This window comes from Camarhynchus parvulus, unplaced genomic scaffold (genome assembly GCF_901933205.1).
Source record: "Camarhynchus parvulus unplaced genomic scaffold, STF_HiC, whole genome shotgun sequence".
Taxonomy (NCBI): domain Eukaryota; kingdom Metazoa; phylum Chordata; class Aves; order Passeriformes; family Thraupidae; genus Camarhynchus; species Camarhynchus parvulus.
The window spans coordinates 1-26,015 of NW_022148338.1; the positions used below are offsets into that span (position 1 = coordinate 1).

Below are 26,015 nucleotides of genomic sequence, written 5' to 3' on the forward strand. Positions count from 1 at the left end.
GATTTTCAGCTTGCTTTTGCTGGTGAAGTACTTGTGGCAGTTGGGGCACTGCAGGCTGGGGTCAGGGAAGTGCAGGTGGAGGTGCTCTACCAGGTGGGTCCGCTTTTTGAAGCACCGCTTGCATTCGGGGCACATGTGTGTTTTGTAGAGATACTCGGAGCCTTCTGCAACATCTCCTGGGGGAACAAAGGAGGGGGAGCAGTTAATAGGGGAAAGATGGAGAGCACAGGCAGATGTTCTGTCCCTGATCCAGTTGTGCCAGGATGAGGGTTTATACACACGTGCAGTCACACAGCCACCTCCTACTCAGACAGACTGTTCCCACCCCAAGCCAGCAGCACACTTCAGGTGAGTTCTTTCCAACTGAACACCGCCAAAGCACAGCCTACATCAGGCCTGCCCATGTGCCCCTGGTCCCCAAAGCTAGGCAGATCTTTGCCTAAACCTGGAGCATGTGTGAGCAGGAAAAGAGACATATTTGCTTGGGCAGAGGTTGGGGGAACAAGTGCACTGGTACATGCAGGAGATGTGAGGTCACCCACCAACCTGGGCCACATTTCCCTGCCAGACCTGAGGAGGGGTGCTTGTTCACAAAGCCTGAGCAGCTCCTGGTAAGGTCCTGCATCCTACCTTTGAAGTGCTGTGCCTGTGGCACTCCAACTTTTTCGGGAACTGCCTTCCCATCCTCTTTGGCCTCGGCTTCGCAGAGGCTCTCGCCATCCTCCTCTGGTGACTCATCCCCACTGCTGTCCGAGTCCTCTTCTCCAGCTGATGCTTTCTGTCCCTTCAAGGAGCTGTCCCCAGTACCTGCAGGCTTTGCTGGCCTGGCTTCTGCTGTGCTGGCTTTCCAGCCAGGGTGGCAATCACCTGGCTCCTCCTGCCCTTCTGATGCTGCTTCAGTGGGGAAAGACAAGAGATCATCATGTTCCACGCAAGAGGAAGCCACCCTCACACACCCACACACATGCAGAAAAACCACCTGGCTAAGATGGAGGGCACAAACTGTGCTGCAGGGAGGCACAAACACAGGGTTCCCAGCCCACCAGCCTCACTCCCCACTCCTCCAGCTGTAACTGGGATGCACAGACACAGCCAGCCTCTGCAGCACTCACAGGCCCCAGCCCCCCACCCCACCATACCCAATGGCAGGATGCAGCACTTGTCAAGGCTGTGGGGGTCACCTGTTGTGGGCATCTCTGAAGGGGACTCTGTGGTGTGACCCTTCCTGTGCTGCCAGAAGAGCTTGGCATTGGCTGTGATGAAGTCGCAGTGGGTGCAGTGGAAGGGGAAGTGTGTCCGGTGGTGCTGCTCCATGGCTGGGCGGCTGGGGAAGAGCAGCGGGCAGGCACGGCAGGCGCAGGACACGGGGGAGGCCCCATGCAGGTGGCGCAAGTGAGCGCGCAGTTCCTTGCGGTCCTCTGTGGTGAAGGGGCAGCCCCGCTCGGGACACGGCAGGGCTCCCGACGGGGCACGGTGGGTCTTGAAGTGCTCCTTGAGTTGGCCAGGCTGCAAAAACGCCTCCTGGCAGACGGGGCACAGCAGGCACTCGGGAGCAGAGCCCTCCTGTGTGCTGGCTCTGGGCAGCTCTGAGCAGCTGGGATCACTCTGGCTCTCACTGGCAGAAGCCAACAGTGCCCTTGGGAATTCCAGGTGCTCTTGGGGGGGCAGCATCAGGCACGGGTGCTGGGACAGCAGGGAGGCCTCTGAGAAGCTCTGGCCACACCTCTCACAGAAGTACAGCTCCACCACTTTGACCAGAACCTCTGCAGAGAGCAAGGGATGAGCGTTAGAAGGCGCTTTTTCCAGGCCCAGAGCTTGGGACTGGTGGTTCAGTTCCAGCTCTGGACAAGGAGAACATATCCCTCTTGCCACAAATTACATTTTGGGAACCACATCCCCCATAAGAGGGTAAATACCACCACCCAGGTGGCCAAGACAACCAGTTCTGTCCCTTTGCACCTTTGAAGCACGCAGAGATGATAGGCTGGCTTGGCCCCATTCCTGTTAGGATGTCCAGTGCCCACACTGGACCCACGTGGGAAGCATGCTGGCGGGCAGCAGTTCAGGTGGGGATCTCTGCCTGGTCCCTACTGACAGCCTACAGCGACCCCCTCACGCAGCATGCAGCTGCCACAGTCACTCTCCCCATCCACACACCCAGCTGGTGCCAGGTCTGTGCTCAATGGTGGCACCAGACTCATTATGCAGGGTCAGAGATCTGAGGGCACCTGGGACAGGGACCCTGGGCAGACCTCTCTAGCTCTGCTGACTGCAGTGGGGCCCATTCTGCACTCCCTGCACCCCATACCTGTGGCACTGGCCACGTTGCTCAGTGTCACATTGCCAGCCACTGCCTCGATGAATATTTCCACATTGCTTCCTTCAGCGTGAGCCCCTTCCCCAGGCATCGATGCCTCTGCCAGCAGCAAGTCCTGGCTGGCAGCCAGCGGGGGTGTCCCGGCGAGACCAGCGCTGGCCACACCAGGGCTTCCCACGGCTCCCACCTCTCCCGGTGTGGGCAGGAGCAGCTCCGAGCACAGGGTCTCCATCTCCCTGCTGGCACCAGTCACTGCTGCGCTCATTGCCACCGGGCACTGCCTTGGCGCCGGGCTGGATGACCTCTCAACCTGAAACAGAAGCACTTCAAATCAGGGACATCCCAGGGCCCAAGAGGATTTTGGGGAGTAGCCAGTCTCGAGGCAGGGTATTTCAATGCTGGCTCCTTTCTGCTGTGCTCCAAGCAGGCTGCTGGCAAGCCCTCTGTCACGGGGTAGACAAGAGCGCAAGGACACCTGTACGTTCTCCCCGAGCCCAACATCCAGGGCTTGCTCCCTGGCTCCAGCTAGGCCGGCCCCCGAGCCCACTCTCAGAGCCATGCCCAGCCTGCAGCCAGCAGGTGCCCCCCGAGTCCCGCCGGGCCAGGCTCCCCCCATCCCCTCGCCTTTCACCCCGGGCTGTCCCCGGCACCCCCAGCCCCTCACCCCAGGCTGTTCCCGGCCCTCCCAGCCCCGCACTCCTCACGCCGAGCTGTCCGCAGGCGTCCCCAGCCTCTGGCCCCTTACCCGGGGCTGTCACCGAAGTGCCCTCAGCCCGGGCTGTCCCCGCCGCCCCGGGCCCCCCTGCCCCGGCACATCTCGGTGGTGGTGCCGGCCGGCGGAGCGCCGCCCTTTGTGCCTGTCGCGCAGCCGCTCTGCCCGGCCCGGCCGGCCCCGCTCTATGGTGCGGCCGGAAGCGGCGCGGGCGGGAGCGGAAGCGGCAGCGGCGCGGTGCAGGTGAGCGATGGCGGCACCGGCTGCAGCGGGGGCAGGAGCGGCGGGGAATCCTCCGCGGAGTCGCCGCGGCCGGGCCTCTGCTGCGGGGAAGGCCGGTGTGGATCCGGTCTTTTGCAGGGGAGGGTGGGGCTCTTGCGGGGGGCCTGCGGGACCCTGCCCAAGGGACGCTGTGCCCGGCTAAGGAGGAAGGTCACACCTTATTCTAGTGGAGGTGGGATTCTGTACCTGAGAGAGCAGAGCGTGTCTGTGTGTCTGGCGGGGAAGGCTCCCCCTCGATCCCAGCACATGGCAGGCCTGCGGAGGGAGGTGGGGAAGCTTCAGGCCCCCGCAGCATGCGGCTATAACCTAGACATGGAGGTGTGCCTTCTGCCACCGTCGTGTCCCCGTTCTCAGCAGCTAAGACCCGGCTCTTGTCTCAGCCTGGGGATGTGCTTCAGCTTTTTCAAACGATAAACCTTAAATAATTGCAGTGCTCATATGATTTCTGGATGTTCAAATAAAAAAATCTTGTAAAACTCTGGCCTTGTTGTCTTGACTGAAGAAGCTACAGATGCTCCTGTGCTTCTTCAAGAGCCTCCTGGCCCCCTCCTGCTTGGCTCACCCAGTGGCCTGCAGAGAGGGAGAAGGTTCCTGCAGCCAGCAGGAACACTTGGTAATAAGCACAGATATGGGAAATCCAAAAGTGCCAGGCACCCCTTCACCTTGAGGCCTGGCCATGATAAAGGGCAGGGAATTGTGGGTGATCTGTTGTGTTCCTTGCTACCATTCAGTCTTTCCTCACAGGTTTTTTGCTGGAGTGCAGAAACAATGCTGTGGAAAGGAGCTGCCTAACCTCCCACAATGCCCCTTTCTGACTTTGTCTTAGCACTGAAGGACAACCCATATTTCGGGGCTGGGTTTGGCCTCGTCGGGGTGGGCACATTCCTGGCAGCAGCCCGTAAGGGGGCCCAGTTTGGGCTGGTGGCTTTCAGGCGTCACTATATGATCACCTTGGAAGTGCCCAGCAAGGATAAGAGCTACCAATGGCTGCTGAACTGGGTCTCCCACCACGCCAAGCACACGCAGCACCTCAGTGTTGAGACATCATACCTGCAGCATGAAAGCGGGCGTGTCAGCACCAAGTTCGACTTTATCCCCAGCCTCGGGAATCATTTCATCTGGTAAGGGAGGGTAGGGGAAAGCAGTCTGGGGATTGAGCCTCACTTTTGCTAGTTGGGGGCCCTGTAGAGGCAGTGGAGAGGGTCCTTGCTGTCTGGGTCTGGGTTAGGGCAGGAGATGAAGAGTAGCAAGAGCAGCCTGTACTCAGCAGTGTGAAATTATTTCCTTACATGAGATGAGTGTTCTTGGTGCATGAGCCAGGTGAGGCGCAGCTGAGTGGCGCTGGATCACTGTACACCCACCTGTCTCCCTGCCCCAGGTACCGCAGGAAGTGGATTCGCATCGAGCGCAGCCGGGAGACGCAGATGCTTGACCTGAACACAGGGACCCCCTGGGAGTCCGTCACCTTCACTGCACTGGGCACTGACCGGGAGATCTTCTTCAACATCCTTCAGGAAGGTCTGTAGGGGAGCTGTGTGGGGTCCTGCTGGGAACAGCCTACTCCCTGGAGATGCCCAGGGCTTCACGGGAGATGCTGTTCCCTGGCAGCTGTCCCCTGTGCCTCTCTCTGCAGCCCGGGAGCTGGCGCTGCAGCAGCAGGAGGGGAAGACCATCATGTACACGGCCGTGGGAGCAGAGTGGCGCCAGTTCGGCTTCCCCCGCCGCCGCCGGCCCCTCAGCTCCGTGGTGCTGGAGGAAGGCGTGTCAGAGAGGCTGATTCAGGACGTGAAGGAGTTCATCAACAACTCCAAGTGGTACAATGAAAGAGGCAAGGCTCTGGTGTGGTGTGCTCTGCATGGGGTGGGGCAGGATGTTCATGGTCCTCTCTGGAACTGGCCGTGGAGAGATTTTTCCCTGCTGCTTACCTTCCCCAGGTGTATCCTCTTTGCGTGTTCAGCACAGCACCACAGCTGGGAGGGAGGGAGCACAGAGCAATCCAGGTGGTTACCCTAAAAGAACACTGTTTTCTTAGGGATTCCCTACCGAAGAGGCTACCTGCTTTATGGTCCTCCTGGATGTGGGAAAAGCAGCTTCATGTGAGTATTGTCAGCTCCCTGCTCTGAGCCACAGCAGTCTTGGATGAGAGGGTGTGGATGAGTTTGGGTTTGGAATACTGGAGCAGGCTGTGCCTTATGTGTGGTGCCTATTGTAAGCATTTGCATTACTGGCACTGTGACAGGTGAGGGTGACAAGCCTTTTGTGCCCTTGCTTTGCACAGTGCTGCATGGTATGGGTGGGCTGAACAGGGGCTTCTGCCCACCCCTTAGATCTGATCCTTGCTGGGAAGGGACTCCTCTGCCCTCTTCCTTACTGCTAAGGGGAGAAATGTGATTTTTCCTTGACTTTGGGCTTTCCCACTGTGATTCATCCTTGTGGTTTGTGTCCTTTCCAGCACAGCCCTGGCTGGGGAACTGGAGTACAGTATCTGCCTGCTGAGCCTCAGTGACCACAGCCTCTCTGATGACCGGCTCAATCACCTCCTGAGTGTAGCACCGCAGCAGAGCATCATCCTGCTGGAGGATGTGGATGCTGCCTTCGTCAGCCGGGACCTTGCTGCTGAGAGTGAGCACTGCCCCTGTTCCTGTGCTAGCAGCAGGAGGGAGGTTCTGTGGCTGTACCTGAAAAAATGTTTGGACTCTGGGCTGCTCAACTGCTCCAGCAGAAACCAGGAGTGGGGGAGTCTCTCAGGGCTCAAACTGGAACTCGTCCAGTTTTGGCTAGGCTGTAAAAGGGAATTTGGATCCTTTATCCTCAGTCAAAGGTCCTTCTCTTCCCCAGCTACTTGCAGGATGAGGGAGAAGGTGACTTTCCTTCTCTTTTTCTTTGTGTTCCCATGGGTGTGTGTGGGCAGGGGAGGTGAATGTGCTGCCAGCCAGCCAGAGGGTCAGCCTCCAAGCAAGGAGTGAGTGGGGAGCTTGGCATAAGCCTCAGGTGATAGGAAGGTGGCCCTGAGCCTGTGCAGGGTTAGTGGCCAACAGCTACAATGTCAGACACCTCTGTTGGCAGACCCAGCTGTGTACCAAGGCATGGGGCGCCTGACCTTCAGTGGTCTCCTCAATGCGCTGGACGGTGTGGCCTCCACAGAAGCCAGGATTGTCTTCATGACCACCAACTACGTGGACAGGTCAGAGCTGCCCCCGGGAGGGAGCGGGGTGGGTAGCACAGGAAAACCTTGCTCCCTTTTGCTGGGCTTTATTTATTGAATCCTCCAGCATGAAGAGTGGGGGTTCAGATTTCCCACATCCTCCCTTGGGATGCAAATCCTTTGACTGCTGATCAGGATCCCTTTTGCTGGAGCCTCAGATGCCTACTTGGTGTTTAGAACATGGTTGTGTCCTTCAGGAGTGGTACCACCTTCCTGCCTGTGGGGAGCTGCAAGTTTTGAGGTTGTGAGTGAAAAGCTGGCTTGATGTGCAGCCCACTGGGTTGGTGGGATGCAGCCTGGGCTCACCGTGCCTGGACAGCTGCTGTGCTGTGGCAGGCTTGATTCACTACAGACCGAGCCGGCCTAGGGGTTTGTTCGGAGGTTGCTTATGGGACAGAGATGGGCAGAGCTGTTTCCCAGGACATTCTTTTCATCCTTTGGAGTCAGTCCTTCCTCAGCTCTCTCCTTACTTTTTGGGTTGATTTCTCCCCTCAATTTCCCCAGGGATGAAGCTGTTTGCCCCCTTCACTATTTCACAGTGCGTGGCACTTTGCAGAAAGGACAGGGGCTGTGCTAGTGTGGATAGGGGCTTCCTGCAGAACCCACCTAAATAGATGCTTTGATCAGGTTTTCCAGTGCCACCCTTTGTCTCTTGCCAGGCTGGACCCAGCCCTGGTGCGTCCTGGCCGTGTGGATCTGAAGCAGTACGTGGGCCATTGCTCCCGCTGGCAGCTCGCCCGCATGTTCCAGCGCTTCTACCCCGAGCAGCCCCCGGCTGCAGCCCAGCGCTTCGCGGAGCAGGCGCTGGCAGTCTCCAAACAGATCAGCGCTGCCCAGGTGCAAGGCCACTTCATGCTTTACAAGACAGACCCTGAAGGAGCCACTTCAAACATAAGCTCCAGCTTGCTGTGACCAGGGGCCAGCTTTCCCTTGTGACACTGAGATGACTGGACAAAGATTCGACGATCATGCCATGAAGCTGCCCACCTGCACAGGCCAGGTCTCTGTTCACCTCTACCTCTCCTACGCCTTGGTTTTGGAGAGTCAGAGCTGCCAGCCTCACAGCAAGGGAGGGAATCTGGCTCTTGCTGCTCCCCAGACTTGGGTGCTACTGCACCAGCCCTGCTCACCAGTGTGTGCCTCATGTTGGGATTGCTGTAAGCTACCAAGGCCCCTGGTGTGAATCCCCTTCATTGTGGGTCAGCCTGGAGGTGCCGCAGAAGGGCACTTCCTTTGGTCAGGACACTGGGGTTCTACACTGCTAAAAGTGTCTGGTTTTTTTTAAAGGACAGTGGTCTCACTGGTCTGTGAATATCCTCTGTGAAGTGCACAACACAACTCTTGTCTCTCTGGTTCATTTTCCTGTTAGTTGTCCCTCTATCCAGCTGCTGGTCCTGACCAGGGCCTGGAAAGGCCAGTACTGCAAATCCAGAGTGTTTCTGAGAAAAAGCAGCTCCTAAGAGACAACTCATTGTCCCTCAGACTCCAGGCTGGTGCCACTGGTCCTGCTGAGTTATGATGCCAAGCCACAGATCTACTTGGATATTGTTCCTAGATGGGCAGGACTGTCCTTCCCACCAAAGGAGATGTGGGGCCCTGGAGCTGTATGAGGGCAAATGAGAGGCCTTGGCCAGTTACTGCTTATCTTCCCAAGGGCTCTCCCCTTCCGGTCTCTTTTTCACAATCCTGAAAGTAGTTTCCTCAGAGCCAGTCCTATGTTAATGTGGTCAATTTTGGGGGTTGCATCACCTTGCTTGGGCTGGGGGAATGGATTTCAAGCCAAACCCAAATTATAGGTCACTGCTTAGCCCTCCTCTTGCCTCTGCCCTGTGGGACCAAGAGCACAGGGCAATACACAGAAGCACAGTCAATTGGCACCTGGATGGATTTTGGTGCAAATAGGCACTGCTTTAATGCAACCCCAGACTTCCACAATGTTTCTGCAAGTGAAGGAGCAGGATACTGCTGACTGGCGTCTCAAACCCTGAGTTTGGCCATCTTTCAGAGGCTGGCTGCTTGGATCCAAAGCCTCTTCCCTTAAACTGGGGGTCAAAACTGGCCAGTGAGTGACTGGCAAATGTCCCACAGCAGTCTGGGAGGATGGGGAGTGTTTGTGGGGGAGCCAGAGGGACCCCATGCCACCACACGCAACATCTCTCGCTGCTTGCTTTTAATAGTGTTAATGCTACAGATGCTGCCAGTGCCTTTCTGCCTGGCCTGAGGGCTTTTGCCAGTTAAGCCTCACAACAGCCTTGTGAAGTAGGTGAGTGACACAGGTGGACACCAAGCAAGGGGACCCAGGTCAGCGTGCAAGCTCTCTTCCTCCCCTCTGACCTGGAGGTTTGGTTTGTTTATCCCAAACTCATTTCCACGTACTGTTGCAAAATGCCCTCTGCTCCAGGCTGACAGCAGTGAGTCAGAGAGGGCCCTTACTAAAGCACTATTCCCGGGGAAAAATCCCTTCCCACTAACACATCTGGCATTTGATTGAAGTTATCCAAGTCCTCACTCCGATTTCCATGGCTGAATTCCCATGCTCCGAACATGGCACAGCAGCGTTTCTGCTGAGAGTAATCCTGGGTCACCAGAGGAAGCTAAGGAGCTTCATCTGCTGTGAGGGGCAGAGATCTTCCATGTTTCTTTCAGGACACAATCAAATGCCTTTGTTGGAACACAGCAGTTTCACCAGAGAAGGCAGGAGGCAGCAGAACAAGCACCAATGTCAGGTAAAGTTTGCACCTTTTCACCCAAGTGTGGGCAGGCTATTCCCCCAGAAAGCAGCTGAACAAGGACAGAGGGAGCACCAAAGGAAAATTAGGGCTCTCTTCAGGGCTCGAGTGCTTAGGCCTCATCTGCAGGAAGGCACAACATCTGTCTCTCAGATCAGCCAGCCCAGGACAGGTAGTATAGGCTCAGGCCAAGGAGGGAGAAAAAAAAAGAATGATTTTAAAGCATTAGGCTTGAAAATAGACCAGAGTTGGAAATTTAAGCACAGAAGGTTCTAGTGCAGCAGGTTAAACCAACCCCTTCAGGTCAAGACCAGGCATGGAGTAAGCAGGGCAGCAGATGAGGAGCTCTCAGTCAAGAAAGGGGGTAGTGCAGCTTTCATGTGCCAAAGCTCAGCCAGACAGATGTGTGCACTGGCAAATGCCCTCTTGGCACACACTGCTGTTGGTTTCCTGGGGATCTCATATGAAGTTCTGGCAAGTCCACTGTAGCACTGCTATTTTTGCACTTAGCAGAAGGAGGAAGACAATTAACAACCCACGTGTGGGCACAAGAGGTGGTGGACAAGGCACAAACAAGTGTGAAGGAATCAGTCCAGGTGAGACAGAGAGCTTACACTAAGCCAGGCAAAGCAGGGAGCCCTCCTGCCACCCAGAAGTGCCAGGGGAAGGTCTCTGCCTCAGCCATGGTTGTAGGGAACAGGGAAGGAATTGAGATATGCCAGGGATCAACACCTTTGCTCCAAAAAGCAACAAACAGGAGCAAGAGGGCAGAGGAAACAAAGGGAGCAGGCTCTGGAGAAGACCCAACAAATTAATTTAATAGCATTGCCCCACTTCAGAGGCTTGGGATCACTCTTCATGGCTTCTAAATGGGACACCATTTACCTCTGTGGAGCAGCAGCAGATGGAACTGCACCAAATTAGTTTAAACAGCAAATCCTCATTTAAGCAGTATCAGCTTGAAGATTACAGGAGGGTAAGCTGTATCCAAAATCCTGGGGCATGTCTTCACTTCTGAGTTGTCAGAAGTGCTAAGAGACAACCTGGCCTTGGAGGGGGATTCTGACACATAGAGATTACAAAGCAGAGTACTCTCTTCCGAGGTTCCCCCATCAGCTTCAGCCTGCACAAAAGCAGCTGAAAGACAGGGCAGGAGCTCCAGCTAAATATGGGCTTCCTGGAGAAGCAGGAGCCAAGGTGAAGCCTTAGCCACCAGACAGCTGTGACCTGCCAATGTGCGGACTTAAGCTTAATTTGGATGTCCTGGCTGGGACTGGGCAATGTCCTGTGTAATAATGATTTGCCGGGCCAATCCTAGCAGTTGAGAAAGTGCTCTGAGAAGGAATGGGGGACAGAGCAAGTGGAACTGAGCTCCAAGATACTGCCCTGGCACTTGGCACCACCACAGCTCCACTGGCTTCCAGGGAAGGTCTTGCCACACTTTGGCTCTGCCATGGCACCATGCTGGGCTCAGACCTTTGCTCTGTAGGTGTGCACATTTCTTGGCATTTCACCTATAGGGACAATAGCTGCAGGTCCCCAAAGCTACCTCTGTCTTCTGGATCCTCTGAGACCAAGGCTGATAGGATCTGTCAAGGTTCCACTTCTCCAATGCTGGTAACAGCCAGCTGCTCATGCTAGGATGCTTTACACTGCACATGCGACACTGCCTGTCCCACGCTGTCCCATGTGCCATCTGCCTCCTCCCTTCCAGGGGGTACAGTATCTGCTTGCTACTGCTTCATTGTTCTCTCCAGAAACAGCCCTTTTTTCCCCCAGCCCAGCCTCTCATCATTCCTGCTAGGAGCCACTCTCCTTATCAAGATGGGCTTCTCGATGTCCGCTGGGCCTGAACACCCCTCGCCCTCTTGGTGCTCTGGGGTAGGAACCACGCTCCTGAACTCTGGACCTCTCCCACCTTCCACAATCCCAGGGCCTATGGTGGCCCTGCCAGTTGGGGGCAGCTTTGTGGTCACTGCGGTTGAACATCAGGTTCTCCTTTTTCCTGCCCCGGGCCTCAGTCCCCTCCTCTCTGCTCCATTTCTCCATGTCATGGTGCTCCTCTTTCAAGTCCACAGTTTCTGTTGCTGGTGAGCGATCTTCACAGCACAACTCCCTTCTTTCAGCCAAGGGAGCAGCCCTGCTTCTACTGGAAGGCTTTGAAAACTCCTGGCTGTGCCGTCCAGCAGGTCTACGCTCTGCTCTCTGGCTGAAGACCCTGGGCCCCCTGGAGCCATGGAGTGGATGACAGGCTTCCTCTCCTGCTTCCTGCGAGCCACTGCACAGCTGCCTGCCCCGGCCTCTGGAGCCTGGCCTCTCCCCTCTGTGCCTCTCCCTCTTGCTCAGTTGCTCTCTGGGCACAGCACACCTCTCAGGCTGCCCGGGTTCCACCCTGGGCTCTGACGCCCCGGCTGGCTTGGGAGCCGAGGCTTGGCTGGGTGGCTGGGGCACGTCTGCAGCGCGGGCACTCACCGACAGCTCAGAGGCAGTGGCTGCTTGGCCTGGATCCACAGCAGCTGGAGGCTGAAAGAAAAAAGCCACTGGTTAAGACAAGGACAGGGGTGTCCCACAGCAGATGACAGTGCTTGGTACTGCAGCCCAGTGCCCCCTCAGAAGCTCTCTGCCCCAAATGCCGTACCGCCTGGAGGCTGATGAAATATCGGTTCCTCTCTGCCTCGGGGTCGATGATCCCCCCTTTCTCTTGCTGTCTCTTGAAAATCAGGCGCAGTTCTTCCTGGTGCTGCAGCACCTTGGCGTCTGGCCTGTATGGCTCCTGAGCAGAAGAAAGCAAGGCAGGGTAAGGGCTCTCTCAACACCTAGCATGGATAGGCATGGCAAGGCTGGGAGCTACTCCCCAAACCCTTCTTTGTACAGTGGCAGGCAACCCGCTTCCTTCTGCCACACTGACCAGGCCTACAGATGCATGGGAAATCCCTGGACAGAAGCTGAGCATCCATTCCAGTGCAGACCCACTGTTTCTGCAGTGACTGCCTTGGGCCATCCTGCTGTGGGGCAGGATGCAGAGCAGCTACCATCAGGTCACTCTCCTGACATGACTGTATCCCAGTGAGTGCAGGGATGTTCCCCATGGCAGAATCACCTCTCCCTCAGCACATCTGCTCAACTCAGGGCTATAAAACTGTACCTGCTTTGTGAGCTGCTCTTTGGATGGGAAATCTAGGAGGACCTGAGATAGAGTGTGCATGCATTACAATGTCCCAGTTGAAGCTACCCAGTGAGGAAGCCCAGCTGGGCAGGTGAGCCCCCATCTCTTACCAGAGGGTGCTGCGGGGGCGGCGCTGCCTTCAGAACACAGAGATCATAGACCAGGGTCTCCCGGCAGACAGGGCACTGCACACCAACTTCCTGTGGGGAGGCAAGACAGGATAGCAAACCCTGTCTGTGATCCAGCTCATGCACTGCCCCATAACCCCACCCTGGAAGTGGAACAGGGTCGTCTTCTTCACCCTTCTGCCAAGGTAAGGAAGCCAGAGGGGTTCCAGCAGCATGAAAGCAGCCTGGTGTCTCAACAACTGCTATGGAAGGTGTCTCCACATGAGGCACGCTGGGATTTGTGCTCCAGCAGCTGACTGCTTTACAAAGCACCTCTGTCAACACATACGGCTTCATCCCTCAGCCTAGGATGTATTTTTTCTGCTCCAAAGTGGAGTGTGTCATCAAGGTAGCACCTCTTTGAAAGGGTTTGTAGGAAGGAGCCTTTGATTTGTTCAGTTGTTCTGTTTCCTCTGCAGCTGACAACTATTCCAACACATGCTAGGCAGGTTTTATCACCCCAAAACACAGGCGATTTGTGTTTACCCTGCTGCAACCCCCCACAGTTCAAGGACTAGGACTAAGGAAGGACCCCTTTTTTCTAACTTCTGTGGTTCCAGAAGTCTAAAAATGCAATTCCCTTACCCGCTCACAGTAGGCACTAACCCAGAGATCCAATAAACCAACTTGTTTGGTCAAAAAGGGCCCTTGGAGATAACTCAGTCTAATCCCTGTTGATTCTCAGCACAGGCTCCATGTGCCAAAGAGGGTGATACAGATGTTACAAGGGTCTGTGCAGGGGGACAAGGAAGGAGGCCCAGTACCTGTTTGGGGGATGGTGCAAGGTGCTGCTCTCTCTCCTCCTGCTGCATGAGGATCTCCTCCTCCATGTGCTGGGCATAGCGGGCCAGACAGTGGGAGTGGAAGTAGTGGTAGCACTGAGTCTTTGTGAAGGCTTCTTTCTCCTGTCAAGACAAAAGGGCATCTTTGAAGGATTTCTAAGCAAAGAGTTGTGTAACCACCCAGCTGAGCTGGGTTTTCACTTCCATGTCAGTGGTATCCATGGGGAACTAGTGCTAGCAGAGCCACTCAACATCATCTGTTGGGCTGCAGCTCCACTCCCTCAGCAATTACTGGGATGCTGCTTCTTGTTTCAAATGTTAGAAACACTCCTAATGTCAAGATGCAAAGATTTTATGACTGCTGGTTACACAGGAACACATGCAGAGAAATCAATCTTCCCACCTGGTGTGTTCTCCTTCCTAGGCAGGTGTTGACTTTCCTTGCAACCCTGGTAAGGCCAGCTCCCCTGTCCCCAGAGACCTCAGCACCTGCATGGATATGTTCTAGTACTTCCTGACCACTTGTGTGCTGAACTCCAGGTGAGGTGTAGACAACACAAGGAAGCTGAAATGCACCATCAGCTAGCCCCAGAACCTCTGCTTCTTTGGAGATGCTCCAGCATCCCTCACTGCCCCATGCCCATTTTCTGTAGAAGATTATCTAGAAGTTGATGGGAAGAGCAGCATGTATTGCATTGGGAAAGGCCCTGTGCAGACTGGGAGGCACGGGGCTGCTGGGGTGCATCTTGGTCCCAGGCTGATATCCCAGTGTCAGACTTCCTGTTCTCTTGCCTCACCTCCCAGTCAGTTCGTGCGGTCAGGAGACACATGCCTACCTGGAATCCATAGAGGCAGATTACACACTGTCCTTGAGGAATATTGTTGTCAGTGAGGATCTCCTTTCCCTTCTGTGAAAGCATTAAAGCAAACGTTTTACCTACTGGCCTGCCCATGGGCTCAGGGATGTCCCATCCCTTGGGCAGTCAGGGATCAGTGTCTCTGGCTAGTCACACCCAATCTCCTCACTCTCACCTCGATCAGTTCATAGAGCACCTCTGTCCCCAGCCTGGCTTCAGCAACATTTCTGAGGGTCTGGGAAATCCTACAGCAAAGCAGGAGAAATCCTTAACACAAATTTAGCTACACCTTTTCACTGTCCCACATACCTGCCATCCTGCCATGATGACAGGAGTTAAAAAGAGAACACTGGCCTTCAGGCTTTGCTTGGAGCACAGAATGGGCACACATGCACACACATATTCACGTGCTGTCCTGGCTCCCCACAAGCCAGTGCACAGAAGCCTTTGTTACAACAGGACTTGCAGGAGCAGGTTTGCTGACGGCCTCAGCTTGAGCTCAGCCAGCACCCTTTGGTTTTGGTGAATCCCAGGCTTTGTTTATCTGATGGCAGCTCCTGAGCAGGTCTGTTGGGAGCCACATCCTCTCGTACTGCTGGCAGGCACCACGGTCTCTGCACACATTCCAGTGTGCCAAGGACCAAAGCAAAAGGCAACAACGGGCTGCCCAAGGACGTGGATCAGTCCCACCTCTGTCAGGGAAGAACCAGCAACTTTCAAGGCCCCAGGGATTCAAATAACATTTCAGAGGAACCATAAGGGAATAACCACAAGGTGGACCCCTCTGTGTTAAATTCAGCACCAGTAGCTCCTGAGAGATTTAGGACAAAGTGATTTAGGGACCTGTATCCATCTGTTAACCAGACACGGAAAGTCATGTGAATTACAGAAGGCTTGTCCATCAGTTCTGCTTCCTGGATCTTTGAAGGAAAGAACTGCCACTCCCCAGCCTTTTGGCACTCACTTTTGAATTTGTTCATCTGATAGCCCCCGCGGATTCCTGATGGAGATCTCCGGCGCTTTATCAGGATACTAGGATAAAAGAGAAACACCCAAAGCACAACAAGGAAGGTGGAGAGGCCAGAGGCTCGGAGGTGCAGGGGCGGGGGGGCGCGGGCAGCCTACCTGAGGGGGCACGGAGAGCACCAGGGTGAAGCGGACGTACTGGGAGTCCTGGTCCTGGGCCGTGGCAGGGTGCAGGGTGATGCTGATCTCCCAGGGCTCCCACCTGCACAAGGGGCAGCTCAGGGTGAGGAGGGCGGCGCGGAGCCGGGCCGGGGATGGGGAAGGCGGGCCGTACCTGCCCAGGCCCCGCGCCACCTGCAGCTCCTCCAGGTAGATGGACTCCAGCACCTCCACCTCCGGCGGCAGCGCCCTGCGGGAACCGACCGGGCGGGGGTCAGCCGGCTCCGGCGGGCTGGGGGTGCGGGACAGCAGGGTGCGGGGAGCGGGAAGGTGCGGGCACGTGGGAGGGTGCAGAGAGCGGGGAAGGTACGGGGCTGTTACCAGTCCGTCGCCTCCGCTTCCTCAGCGGCCGCCGCCATCTCCCCGCTCGCCCCGGAAGCGGAAGGAGAGCGCGTTGCCAGGAGACGCCTCGGCGGCGGGTCCGGGGCGGGAGCGGAGCGCGGCGCGGTTCATCCCGCAGCGGGATCGCTGCCACCGGGGCTCGGGGCTCGTCCTGCCTTCCAGCCGGTGGGCAGCAACAAAGCCTGGGGCGGGGGCGACGACACTCGCCCAGGGGAACGGGGCCCGGATGCCGCCCCGCGGGAGGAGAGGTGCCCGCGGGAGGGGACTCGCTGCTCCTCGCCGGCCTCCGTGCCTCGGCAGCTCAGCGGCCCCGTCCCGGGTGATGGAGAACTACCACGTCCTGGAAGTGATCGGTGAAGGGTCCTTCGGGCGCGTGTACAAGGGGCGCCGGAGGCACAGCGCCCAGGTGAGGGGACAGGGCTGGGGCTCTGCTGTGTGGGGCCGGGGCTGATTTCTGGTGCCTCTTGAATTCTAAGGCTCTGCCAGGATTTTGGGACTCGGCATCCATTCGGCTTTCTGCTAACGCTCCTGACCAGCTCCAGCTGGCACTAAGTCATCTGGATTCAAGGGACATCGGGAGCGACCTCAAGAGCTCAAAGCAGAGCCAGCACTAAATGTAGATCCTCTGAAACCCCAAAGACAAACACCCCATAGCTGGTGCCTGACTATTACTAGGATGAATGTGTTTTCCTCTTATCAAGTTGAACCTCCCTCCGTTTCAATTGTAATCCCCGTGTCGTCCTCCCACATGCTTCAGTCCCCTCACCATCATGGGTCTCTCTGCTATACCCATTCCAGCCTAGTGATGTCTTTCTGGGCCAAAAACCTGGCCACAATATTCCCAACATGGTGCACAAGATTAGAAATAAAGGTCAGTAATCACTTTGCTGCAGTTCCTGCCTGTTGGTACAGCTGGGGGTGCTGCTAGTGTTCCTCATTTCCAGGGCACACTGCTGGCTCATGTTCTGCCTGCTGTTCACCAGCATCTCGAGGGTCTGTCCCATGTTTCTGAAGTCCTGGTTTTATCTGTGTTCACTGATTACATTTCTTTGCTTTAAATGCCAATGTGAAAAGAAGTGTGAGCACCAGTATTGATGTGCAAGGGCCTGGGGAGAGCCCTAGGTCCAAGGGGCCCAGTGAACAAATGTCTCATTGTTCTATTGTCTGTGTTCAGCTGGAACCCTGTTTGGGTTAAAAGCAGCCTTTGCCAGGGTGGGTCTGACCAGGAGTCTGGCCTGATCCCAGCTTTTCCTGCTTTGGAAGGTGGTGGCCTTGAAGTTCATCCCCAAGGTGGGGCGGTCTGAGAAGGAGCTGAAGAACCTGCAGCGGGAAATTGAGATTGTGAGAGACCTTCATCACCCCAACATCATCCAGATGCTTGACAGCTTTGAGACTGCCAAGGAGGTGAAGGGGATTACTCCAGGCAAAGGCTTTTGCTTGACTGGGGCAGGGGAACAAGGGCTGTCTCCTGCTGTTGTAGGGACATCTTTCTCAGGAGATGCTGGTGACTTCATCCCAGGGTCTGGTTAGTGTTTTCAGAGCCCTTTAGTATGTGCCATGTGGGGAGCCAACACCTGTATGGGCTGCACTAGGTCATATGCAGAGGTGAAGGAGCTGACCAGGGGCTGTGTGATGCAGGGGGTGTGGTTTGAGATCACAGGATAAGGGTCACTCTTCACTCATCAGTCTCTTCAGAGACTGGCTTTTCACTGATTTAAACTCTCATGGATATAATATGATAAGAGAGGATTGAAGACTGTTCTGTGGCACGTGGGAACATGAAATAAAGTCATTGGACAGCAGATTCAAAACAAGCTCAAGGGGGTGATTCTACCCACTGGGCTTGGCAGTACCATTCTGGGCTTGTCCTGTCCTTCCCTCTTCTCTTGTTTTTGCTGGCTGTCTGAGATATGGACAGCTACAAGACCTCTGCCAAGTGCCAGGTCCTTGCTGCAGTGCAGCCATGGGAGCTCTCTTCCATTCCAAGTCCCAGCCCAAGCTGATGGACTTTGCATGATGGCACCCCAACACCTCCCTCAAATTTCTTACCTTGCTCTATTCTGGTCCCCAGGGCCTGATCTCACCATGTTGTTCTTCCCTCCAGGTGGTGGTAGTGACTGACTACGCAGAGGGAGAGCTCTTCCAGATCTTGGAGGATGATGGGAGCTTGCCTGAGAGCCAGGTGTCTATCATTGCAGTGACCATGCAGTGTTTGCTGCAGGCTAGAGGAAACAGGACCTGTGTGCCTGCAGGCAGAGGGTCTGAGCTGTGAGCCAGATGTCAGGAGGGTGAGGGTGCCTCTGGGACTTTACCTGGCAGAGCTTCTGAAAAGGATGGAGAGGGGGCCAGGTTGGCATTGTGGGACAGTGGGGTCCTGCAGAGACCTCAGTTTCTCTGTTCCCTTTACAAAGGCCACAGCGCTAGACTGCCTTGGCTATTGACCCACTCCTAGAAACTGCTGGCCCACAGCTGGGGTTGGTCCCTGCTCCAAAAAGTAGAAGTAGTGTGGGAGCCAGGCTGTAAGAGACCTAGCCCCCGTGGTTGTGCCAGTGGGTGGCACCATGGGACACAGGGTGAGGCTTCTGTGTCTCTGGCAGGTCCAGGCCATAGCTGCCCAACTCATCTCTGCTCTCTATTACCTGCACTCCCACCGCATCCTGCACCGAGACATGAAACCCCAGAACATCCTGCTGGGCAAAGATGGTGTTGTCAAGCTCTGTGACTTTGGGTGAGTGCTGGGGGTCAGCCTGAGGGGAATGCTGGGCATTGGAGCAGCCAAGGGATTTCCTGGATGCTGTAGAGGAGGAGTGGGGGAGTGTGGAAGGGGGCCTGGATTCTGTGCATATTTAGAGGTTAACCTGAGAGGGGAGATTTTGTTCTCCAGAGAAGGATAAACTCATAGGGAGCTCCCTGGGAGCTGCAACAGATGTTTCAGCCTGGACTTGAGATCTGTGCTTTACTCTGAGCAGGTTTGCCCGTGCCATGAGCATCCACACCATGGTGCTGACGTCCATCAAGGGCACCCCACTGTACATGTCCCCTGAGCTAGTGGAAGAGCGGCCGTATGACCACACAGCAGACCTGTGGTCTGTGGGCTGCATCCTGTACGAGCTGTTTGTGGGCACTCCTCCCTTCTACACCAACAGCATCTTCCACCTTGTCAGCCTCATTATCAAGGACCCTGTCAAATGGCCCGTAACCATGAGCCCAGTGTTCAAGGTAAGGGCTGAGGCCCCTGTCTGCAGGGTGAGATCTGTTAATGCAGTTTTGGCCTCGTCTGCTGCCCTGGTGGGTCACTCTTAGCTTTTATGTCCCCTAGCAGGGACTTCAGAACACAGAAAAGCAAAGAGAGCTGGACTTCCTGGAAGGGGAATCCTTAGCACTGTTATCAAATGTCTGCTGTCCATAAGCTGGGAAACTGGGTCCAACAGCAGAGGAGTGATTTATTGGGTTGTGAAGGGAAATGCCTTGCCATCTGCCCTAAGCACTAGAGGTACTCCTTTCCCAGAGCTAGGCAGGAAAGGCAGGCCTCCTGGGTGCCCTCCCTGAGGGATACTGGTGGGTACACTATGCGCACTGGTGGGTGCTGAACATGTATCCATGATCCTGCTGCTCTGCAGGACTTCCTTCAGGGATTACTGATGAAGGACCCCCAGGAGCGCCTGTCCTGGCCAGAGCTGCTTTCTCACCCCTTCATTGCTGGACGGGTTACTGGTGAGTACTTACTCCTTTTCCAAAACTGTCCAGGTCTGTTTCCTTCTACTACTGTCTGGAGACTGGGAGGGACCTCCCTGCCCTGCTATTTTTACTATCCTGGTCTATGCCTCTCTCCTCTCAGCTTTTTCCAAGCACTGACTCCTAGCTCCTGGTCCTGGTCTTCCTCTGGGTCCCTTGGGATTCCCCTGGGATCTCAAGAGAGATCACTCTCTCTGTGTCCCACAAGAGAGCTGCTGCTCAAGTTCTCCTCTTGCCTCCCCAGTGATTGATGACACAGAAGAGCATGGGATTTCAAACCCCTTCACCATCAAGCTGTCTCCAGAGCTGCAGGCCCTGAAGGAGCAGCAAGTCCATTCCGTGGCCCCCAGGAGCAGCTCATCCAGGATCTTGAGAAAGGCACAGCAGAAGATGGTTGAAGAGACACAGAAAAAGGTGGAGAAAAGTCTGAGGTTCCCCTGGCTATGTCTCACAGTCAAGGCAAAGGAAGGACACTGAAGCGGGCCTGGGGGAAAACACAGGAGTACATGGGTCAGGCTGGGGTGTCAGCAACACACAAGGCAGGATGTGGGGTGCTCATGGTAGTGGGGTCTAGGGGACTCATCTGCCTGAGAACTTCCCTGACCAAACTTCTCTGCCATCACCAGGGGCAACTGAAGGCAGGTGATCCATCTGTGAAGGATTCTGTCAATGGACATCCCACACTTAGACCTAGAACAGCATCAGGGAAGGCAGCTCCTGAGGAGAGGGAGCCATTGGCTGCCTCCAATGAGAAGAATCCGTATCTCCAGCAAGGAAAGAGCAGCACAGCAGAGTGGGAGTTTGAGGAGTCTCCTCCCATCCCAGGGTGAGGGAGGCAGAGGCTGGGGCAGGAGGAAGAGGGGAAGGAAAGGTCTTTTACTGACTGTACTGTTTCCTTGGCCAGGCAGCACAGCCTCTCTCAAGACTATGAGTGGGAGTTTCTTGGAGCAGGTTCTCCTCCACAGCCTGGTGCTGGCAGGACAGAGCCCTGCAGCAGGCACAGCATTGTGGACCTGGAGACTGAGGTAAGATGGTGTCTTCAGTGAGGACAGCAGGGTCCAGTTGGCAGGGGCTGGTACAGAGACCCTGGGACTGGTAGGGTCTGTGGCACCAGTCCTCTCTCTTCTGTGGCTAGGAGCTGGAGAGTGATGAGGAGTGGCAGCAGCTGATTGAGGACACTGAGGCCTCAGGCATGCAGCTGAGCATGCCTCTGGGCCTGCTGAGGGACCCAGCTTTCCAGCACCGTGTCCGGGACCGCCTGGCAGACTCTGCTCAGCAGGTAAGGAATGGCTGGCCCAGGCAACTAAGGCTGGAGACTTGGATGCTGCCTTCTTTGTCAGGATTAGGTTGGAAACATATGGAGAATCCTCAGTCCAGCCAGCAAAAAGATCCTCTGCTTCTCCAGGAGTTGGAACTGTCTTGTGCACTTGGCTTGCCATCTGCTCCTCTGCTGTCCCCTTCCTGAATGGGTTGAAGGGCTGCTCCATGGCTGGTGGAGGCACCAGAACTGCTGCTCATTATAAGCTCTTCTGCCTTCTCTGTGTCCAGGTGCTGGAAGGGATGCTGGAGGGAGCCTCCCATCTTCGTTCTGTGCTTCGTGTTATTGGCAACCTCCTGTCTACCCAGTGTGATGCTGAGCTGCTGGACCACTTCTGCCAAGAGCTGAATGTGCCTCTGTCCCTGCTGTGTCTAGCCAAGCAGATCCTGGAAAGTGCTGTCACCAAGCAGGTGGGTGTAGAACCCCAGGGAAATATGGGTGCCTTCCAGCCCTGCAGAGTGCTGGTGCTGAGGAGGCCCTGGTGTCCTGCTGGATCTGGCTCACAGGTTCCTCTTCCAGGCACCCTTGGGAAGGGGGAGATTCTGGTGGGGAAGGATCCTGTTGTAGTGGTGTGGGGATGGCCAGTAGACAATCCCCATTTGTGGTTTCTTTCTGGATTCTGCAGCAGCCCTGGTGTATCGCTGTGCTGACAGACCTCCTCATGGTGACCAAAGTTTATTTCAGCAGTGAATGTAGCCTGGAGGAGAGTGGGCAAAAGGACAGGTAGGGACAACCTTCTGTTCCCTGAGGTCTTGTGTGGTCACTTTGGGGACCTGGCAGTAGGTGCAAGGGTGGTGGTCATACTCTGCAGCTGGAGTTGTCTCTGTGGGGGAGCATCATGATCTAAGTGCTTCATGCCATATTGCTGTGCTCAGAGGAGCACTTTCCTTGAATGGGATTAGCTGGAGAAAGGGCACAGCTGACAAGTCTGGTTGTGCTGCCTGCTGACAGCAGCTCACAGTGTGAGTGTGTGCTTCCTGCTCCATTAGCCAGGGCCATGTGGGTCTGTCCTCACACCAAGGGGCCATGTTTCTCTGCACTTGTCTGTCCCTGCTCTCCCCCCAGCCTGCAGCAGAGTGCTGACTGCTTCCTGGCCCTGCTGCCGGAGCTGCTGGCTGTGCCAGTCGACAGTGAGATGAGACTCTGCCAGCAAAGCCTCCTGGTAAGGGTTCTCCCATCTCCCTCCTCCACACTCTCTGTCCCCAGGGACAGAAGCTATGGGGGTGTCTGTGTATGTTGGAGGAACACAGCCTGAGGACCCTGCTCCTAACTGTGGGGTCTGATGCGTTCTTGTTGGAGCAGGCTGTCTCACCCATTGGGGTTTTTGTGGGGAATTGCATACAAAAAGAAGGTTTCTGAAGGGGCACTTTTACTGGCCTTACCATTCTGGTGTGGCTTTACTGGCTGAACTGATGGCAGGTGCAGTCTCTTGTACACACTCTGGCACAAAAAATGTCACTTCACCAGACCTGCCCCTGCTCTGCTGCCAAGAGTTCTGCTGCTGGGATTGTGCTGGGTGGGCACAGCAGGTTCTCAGCATTGGAGTATGATTCACATGTGGCTTGGGCAGGAGATGCATACAGGCTTGCATTTGATATCGTTTAGCCTTTGTTTTCAAGCTGCATGTTTTAGCATCAGAGTCAGCAAAATCAAAAATAGCTGTTGGGCATGCTCTGCCAGGCTGTGATAGAGGTAAGGAGGGACACGTGCCTCCATGTGTACCCCTCATTTCAGCAGCATGCAGCCACATGTGGGTCCCATACAGTAACCTGGCTGGAGTGGGCATTTGGAGGTCCCTGAAGTTCCAGCATGAGTCCTTCTCCCATCTCTGCTGTCCTCCCACAGCTTCCTCCTGTGATGTCCTTTTCTTTCCTCTCAAACTCAGTCTGCAGTGATGGCATCCTCTGTGTCTTCCCCAGTGCTTCACCCAGCTCTGTGAGAGCCTAGACACAACAGACCCTTCTATCTCTGCACACTTCTACACCAGGCTGCAAGAGGACCATCAGCCCCTGCTGAACAGACTCCTTCAAGGATCCATCTCAGAGCAGCCTGCTCTTCGAGGTAGCAGTGGTAGCAGCTTGCCAGCTCTTCCTGGGGTTTCTTCTCCTTCCTCCCCTTGGGCTCCATCAGAGCACTGATGGCCATTGTAGTGCTGTTGGCCAGAAGAGGTGGCTGAAATTTATCTGTCCAGACCCCTGCTAACTTGGGCTCTCCTCTCTCAATCCCAGATCTCACCCTCCTTATGTCACAAGCCTGACTTCTCCTCTCTTGCCATCCAACCCTACCCTGCTGCCCCTCAGCACCTTTAGCAGAATGAGTCCCCAGCTCTGTCCCTGTGCAGGTGCAGCAGTGGAAGGCAAGTCAGCCCATGACCAGAACCCATGTGTGGCAGACCTCTTCCTGGCTGCATTGGCTGCTGCATGCAGCATCACCCTGGAGAAAAACAGCTGTTGGGAGGCCAAGCAGCAGGTCAGACCAGCTCTCTTTACAGGGTGAAGAGGTGTGGTCTTCCCAGGGGCAGCAGACCTTTCTAGGAGGATCTCTTTCTCAACAGTAGAGTGGAGGGCTGGGATCCTCTGGCTTTACTGGCTGCAGGGCTCACATTTGTGGGCTGCCAACCTCCCCAGCCAACAGCTGACTTTAGGAATGTAAGGATTCTTGAATCAATTAAGAGACTTAAACTTAGGATCTGAACTATGAGATGGGCTAAGTAAAGAACTAGGCAATGCAGGGAAAACATGAAGAATTCTTTTATTACAGCAATATAACTGTAGGAAATCTGAAATTGAAGGGGCAGTAAGAGGGAAAACAATTACAGGTTTACATTTGATTCTTTAACTCTGAGTCAACAAGGAGGGAAGCAGAGGAGGAGTCTTACCTTGCTCATCTCAACTCTGGGACTGTGCATCAAAGCCATGCTAGGTCATAGCAGAGAGGCATCCCTTAGTAGACGCAGGCAAGATGTAGGAAGCAGATACTTTCTTTCATTAAATTGTTGCTAGCATTAAACTCTTCTAGTCTGGGCAGTGCTTCAGGTGCCCAGAGTGCAGAACAGGCTGATTTCTGCAGGTTGCTCACGCAGTAGCTGAAAAGCTTATGGAAGGAGAGAGTCAGCAGCTTGCAAGACTGCTGGGGAGACTGGAGGACCCAGGCTGCTCCTTGAATGTCCTGAAGGTAATGGCCCTGTCCTTTTATCTGGCTCTGCCCAGAGGTGCCTGGGCCTTTGCTCTGGAATTAGGAGCATGGCAAAGAGGGAACTTTGAGCTTAGCCCTCAATGGTTCCCATCTGCCTGGTGTCAGTTGTTGAATAAATGAGCCCATGGTAGCCATGGGGTGGAACCTGTCTGCAGGGACTGGTGGCATCTCTCCCCTCTGCCTTGCAGATCCTCTATGCTGGCTGCCATGCCTACCCGAACCTGTGCCAGCACCTGGGAAGGAGCCAGCCACTGTGGGGTTCCCTCATGCAGCTCTTGAAGGGTGAGGTAGGACTGACCACAGCCCTGGTGGAGGGGTAGGAGTCTGGGCAAGCAGGATGCATTCCTCTGAGCACCGGTCAGATGAATCTGTGGGGGAAGAGGAGTTTTGGGGAGTTTAATCGGAAGAGTGCAGCTCTCCTCTGGGGCCCAGAAACACCTCCTTCTCCCTGCTATGACTTCTATTCCTTTGGTAGGTCCCTGTGGTAGAGGTGACCCAGGAGGCAGCCTGTGAAGCCTCTCTGTACCTGCTGGCCCTGCTCACCCTGCAGCTTCAGGCATCCCCTCCCAGGTAAGCAGACACTTTTACTCATGGGTGGGAGAGGAACATGCCCTGTCCTGAACAGCACTCTGTCCTGCACACTGCCTGGAGCTGGAACCTGGTCCCACTGATCCCTCTGACCCAGACATACTGGCAGAATGCTGGGCAGTGTGGGTGGGTACTGGGGATGTGGTGAGGATGACCCAGTGCAGACAAGGAGGTGCTGTGAACCAGGGCTCCTCCTGAAACGTGGCTGCTTCCCAGCTGTGTGGGTATTGGATGCTGCTGTTCTGCATGATGTGGAACTGTGAGAACATAGTGCTTCTCTCCTGGTCCCTGCATTTCAGGTGTGAGGAGATGGTTGCCCTGGCTGTGGATCTCATCACCCAGTCTCCTGTTGTGTCCCTTGTGGTAAGCCACCCTCCCCTGCCAGAGCCACTACTGAGAGCCCTGCAGACCCTTGCATCCCATTTGGGCCTTACTGTTCCTCACTCAGGGTGGGATGAGGCCAAGAGATGAAGTGTCAATAGTGACTGAGCAGATGGAAAAGTCCCAAAGGTGCTGAACTCTCCTTGTCCCACAGGGTGCTGCAGCATTTCTCCTGGCACAGCTCAGTCAGCATGGGGTGGCTTTGGAGCTCAAGAGAGAAAAGATCCTACCAGTGGTAGCAAATGCACTGACTGCACCTGCTGAGGTATGGGATGGGGAGAGAGAAGCTGGGGACCCATGCATCCCCCACTGTAGAGGTGTGCAAGGATGGGCTCAGAAGGGTGCATGTGTGATGCTGCTGCCCTCAAGCCCAGCACTCAGCGTGACTGTCTCTCACTGTCTTACAGCTGCAGCTCCCCCTGCCAATGGGTGCTGGTCTCTATGATGGGTTGTTTTTCCTCCTGCTGAAACTCCTTGAACAGGTACCAGTCTAGCCATCTCCTTTGCCTGGTCTCTGCCAAAAGGTGTGGTGGCAAAAAGGCCTGAATGCACATTGGTAACAAGGCTGAGGGAAAGCAAGAGCTGTGCAGTTTTGGCTGCATAACCCATGAAAGTCACCTTGTGTCCCTGCAGGGCTGATGGGAGAGTGGTGGGTGGGGAGGGGTGATCCATGGGCCCACTGGAGTGAAGGGGAGGGCAGAGATGCCTGGGGACTGACACTACTGAAAGGTGCAGCAGGACTCCTGGTCCATGTCTGTCTAGCTCCGACCTTCAGAGAACCATGGGACTGGCAGATCCATGTATCAGAACCCTGAGGGGCCATGAAGGCCTCTGACATCTGCCTCTCTGCCTCTAGGAGGATGTGGTCTTGGAGCAGGGCTTTGCTTCCTCTGAGCTGTGGAGCCTGGTCTGGCATTGTGTTGCTGTGGTGCTTCATGTGGGGACCACCAGTGCAGTGCTGGAGGGAGATCCACCCCCAGGTGCTGGTCACCCCACGGCAGAGCCAGACTGGAACCTCCTCTCCCCTCAAGGTAGGAGCTGTGGGACAGCAGGG

The 26,015-nt window shown here is 55.5% G+C and overlaps 3 protein-coding genes across 4 annotated transcripts; 2 read left to right on the top strand and 1 right to left on the bottom strand.

Moving 5' to 3' along the window:
- The first annotated feature begins 3,218 nt into the window (after window positions 1-3,218).
- Window positions 3,219-7,854, top strand: LOC115916569 (mitochondrial chaperone BCS1). Of its 2 annotated transcripts, none has more exons than XM_030970295.1 (8): window positions 3,219-3,272; window positions 4,056-4,432; window positions 4,690-4,829; window positions 4,945-5,139; window positions 5,344-5,407; window positions 5,764-5,933; window positions 6,378-6,495; window positions 7,176-7,854. In XM_030970295.1, the coding sequence occupies exons 2-8, from the start codon at window positions 4,113-4,115 to the stop codon at window positions 7,426-7,428; spliced, it is 1,260 nt and encodes a 419-aa protein (XP_030826155.1). In that variant the 5' UTR covers window positions 3,219-3,272; window positions 4,056-4,112; the 3' UTR covers window positions 7,429-7,854. The 2 variants fall into 2 exon arrangements, with proteins under 2 accessions (XP_030826155.1, XP_030826156.1); XM_030970296.1 differs by having other exon boundaries at window positions 3,272-3,367.
- Window positions 7,855-8,412: 558 nt separating this feature from the next.
- Window positions 8,413-15,770, bottom strand: RNF25 (ring finger protein 25). The gene is made up of 10 exons (XM_030970297.1): window positions 15,724-15,770; window positions 15,518-15,592; window positions 15,343-15,445; window positions 15,182-15,249; window positions 14,393-14,462; window positions 14,197-14,268; window positions 13,343-13,483; window positions 12,522-12,611; window positions 11,884-12,018; window positions 8,413-11,768 (listed from the first exon to the last, which is right to left on the bottom strand). The coding sequence occupies exons 1-10, from the start codon at window positions 15,759-15,761 to the stop codon at window positions 11,046-11,048; spliced, it is 1,515 nt and encodes a 504-aa protein (XP_030826157.1). The 5' UTR covers window positions 15,762-15,770; the 3' UTR covers window positions 8,413-11,045.
- Window positions 15,771-15,831: 61 nt separating this feature from the next.
- On the top strand, window positions 15,832-25,992 carry LOC115916568 (serine/threonine-protein kinase 36-like; the record flags this gene model as incomplete). Its single annotated transcript, XM_030970294.1, has 22 exons — window positions 15,832-16,150; window positions 17,008-17,148; window positions 17,849-17,926; window positions 18,342-18,472; window positions 18,714-18,963; window positions 19,365-19,458; window positions 19,724-19,893; window positions 20,106-20,305; window positions 20,384-20,504; window positions 20,615-20,758; window positions 21,028-21,207; window positions 21,423-21,520; window positions 21,863-21,959; window positions 22,717-22,858; window positions 23,139-23,266; window positions 23,867-23,971; window positions 24,181-24,279; window positions 24,468-24,562; window positions 24,880-24,943; window positions 25,116-25,226; window positions 25,369-25,443; window positions 25,818-25,992. Coding segments are annotated over exons 1-22 (2,878 nt in total), but the record flags the coding sequence as incomplete, so codon positions are not given.
- Between the last annotated feature and the right edge of the window lie 23 nt (window positions 25,993-26,015).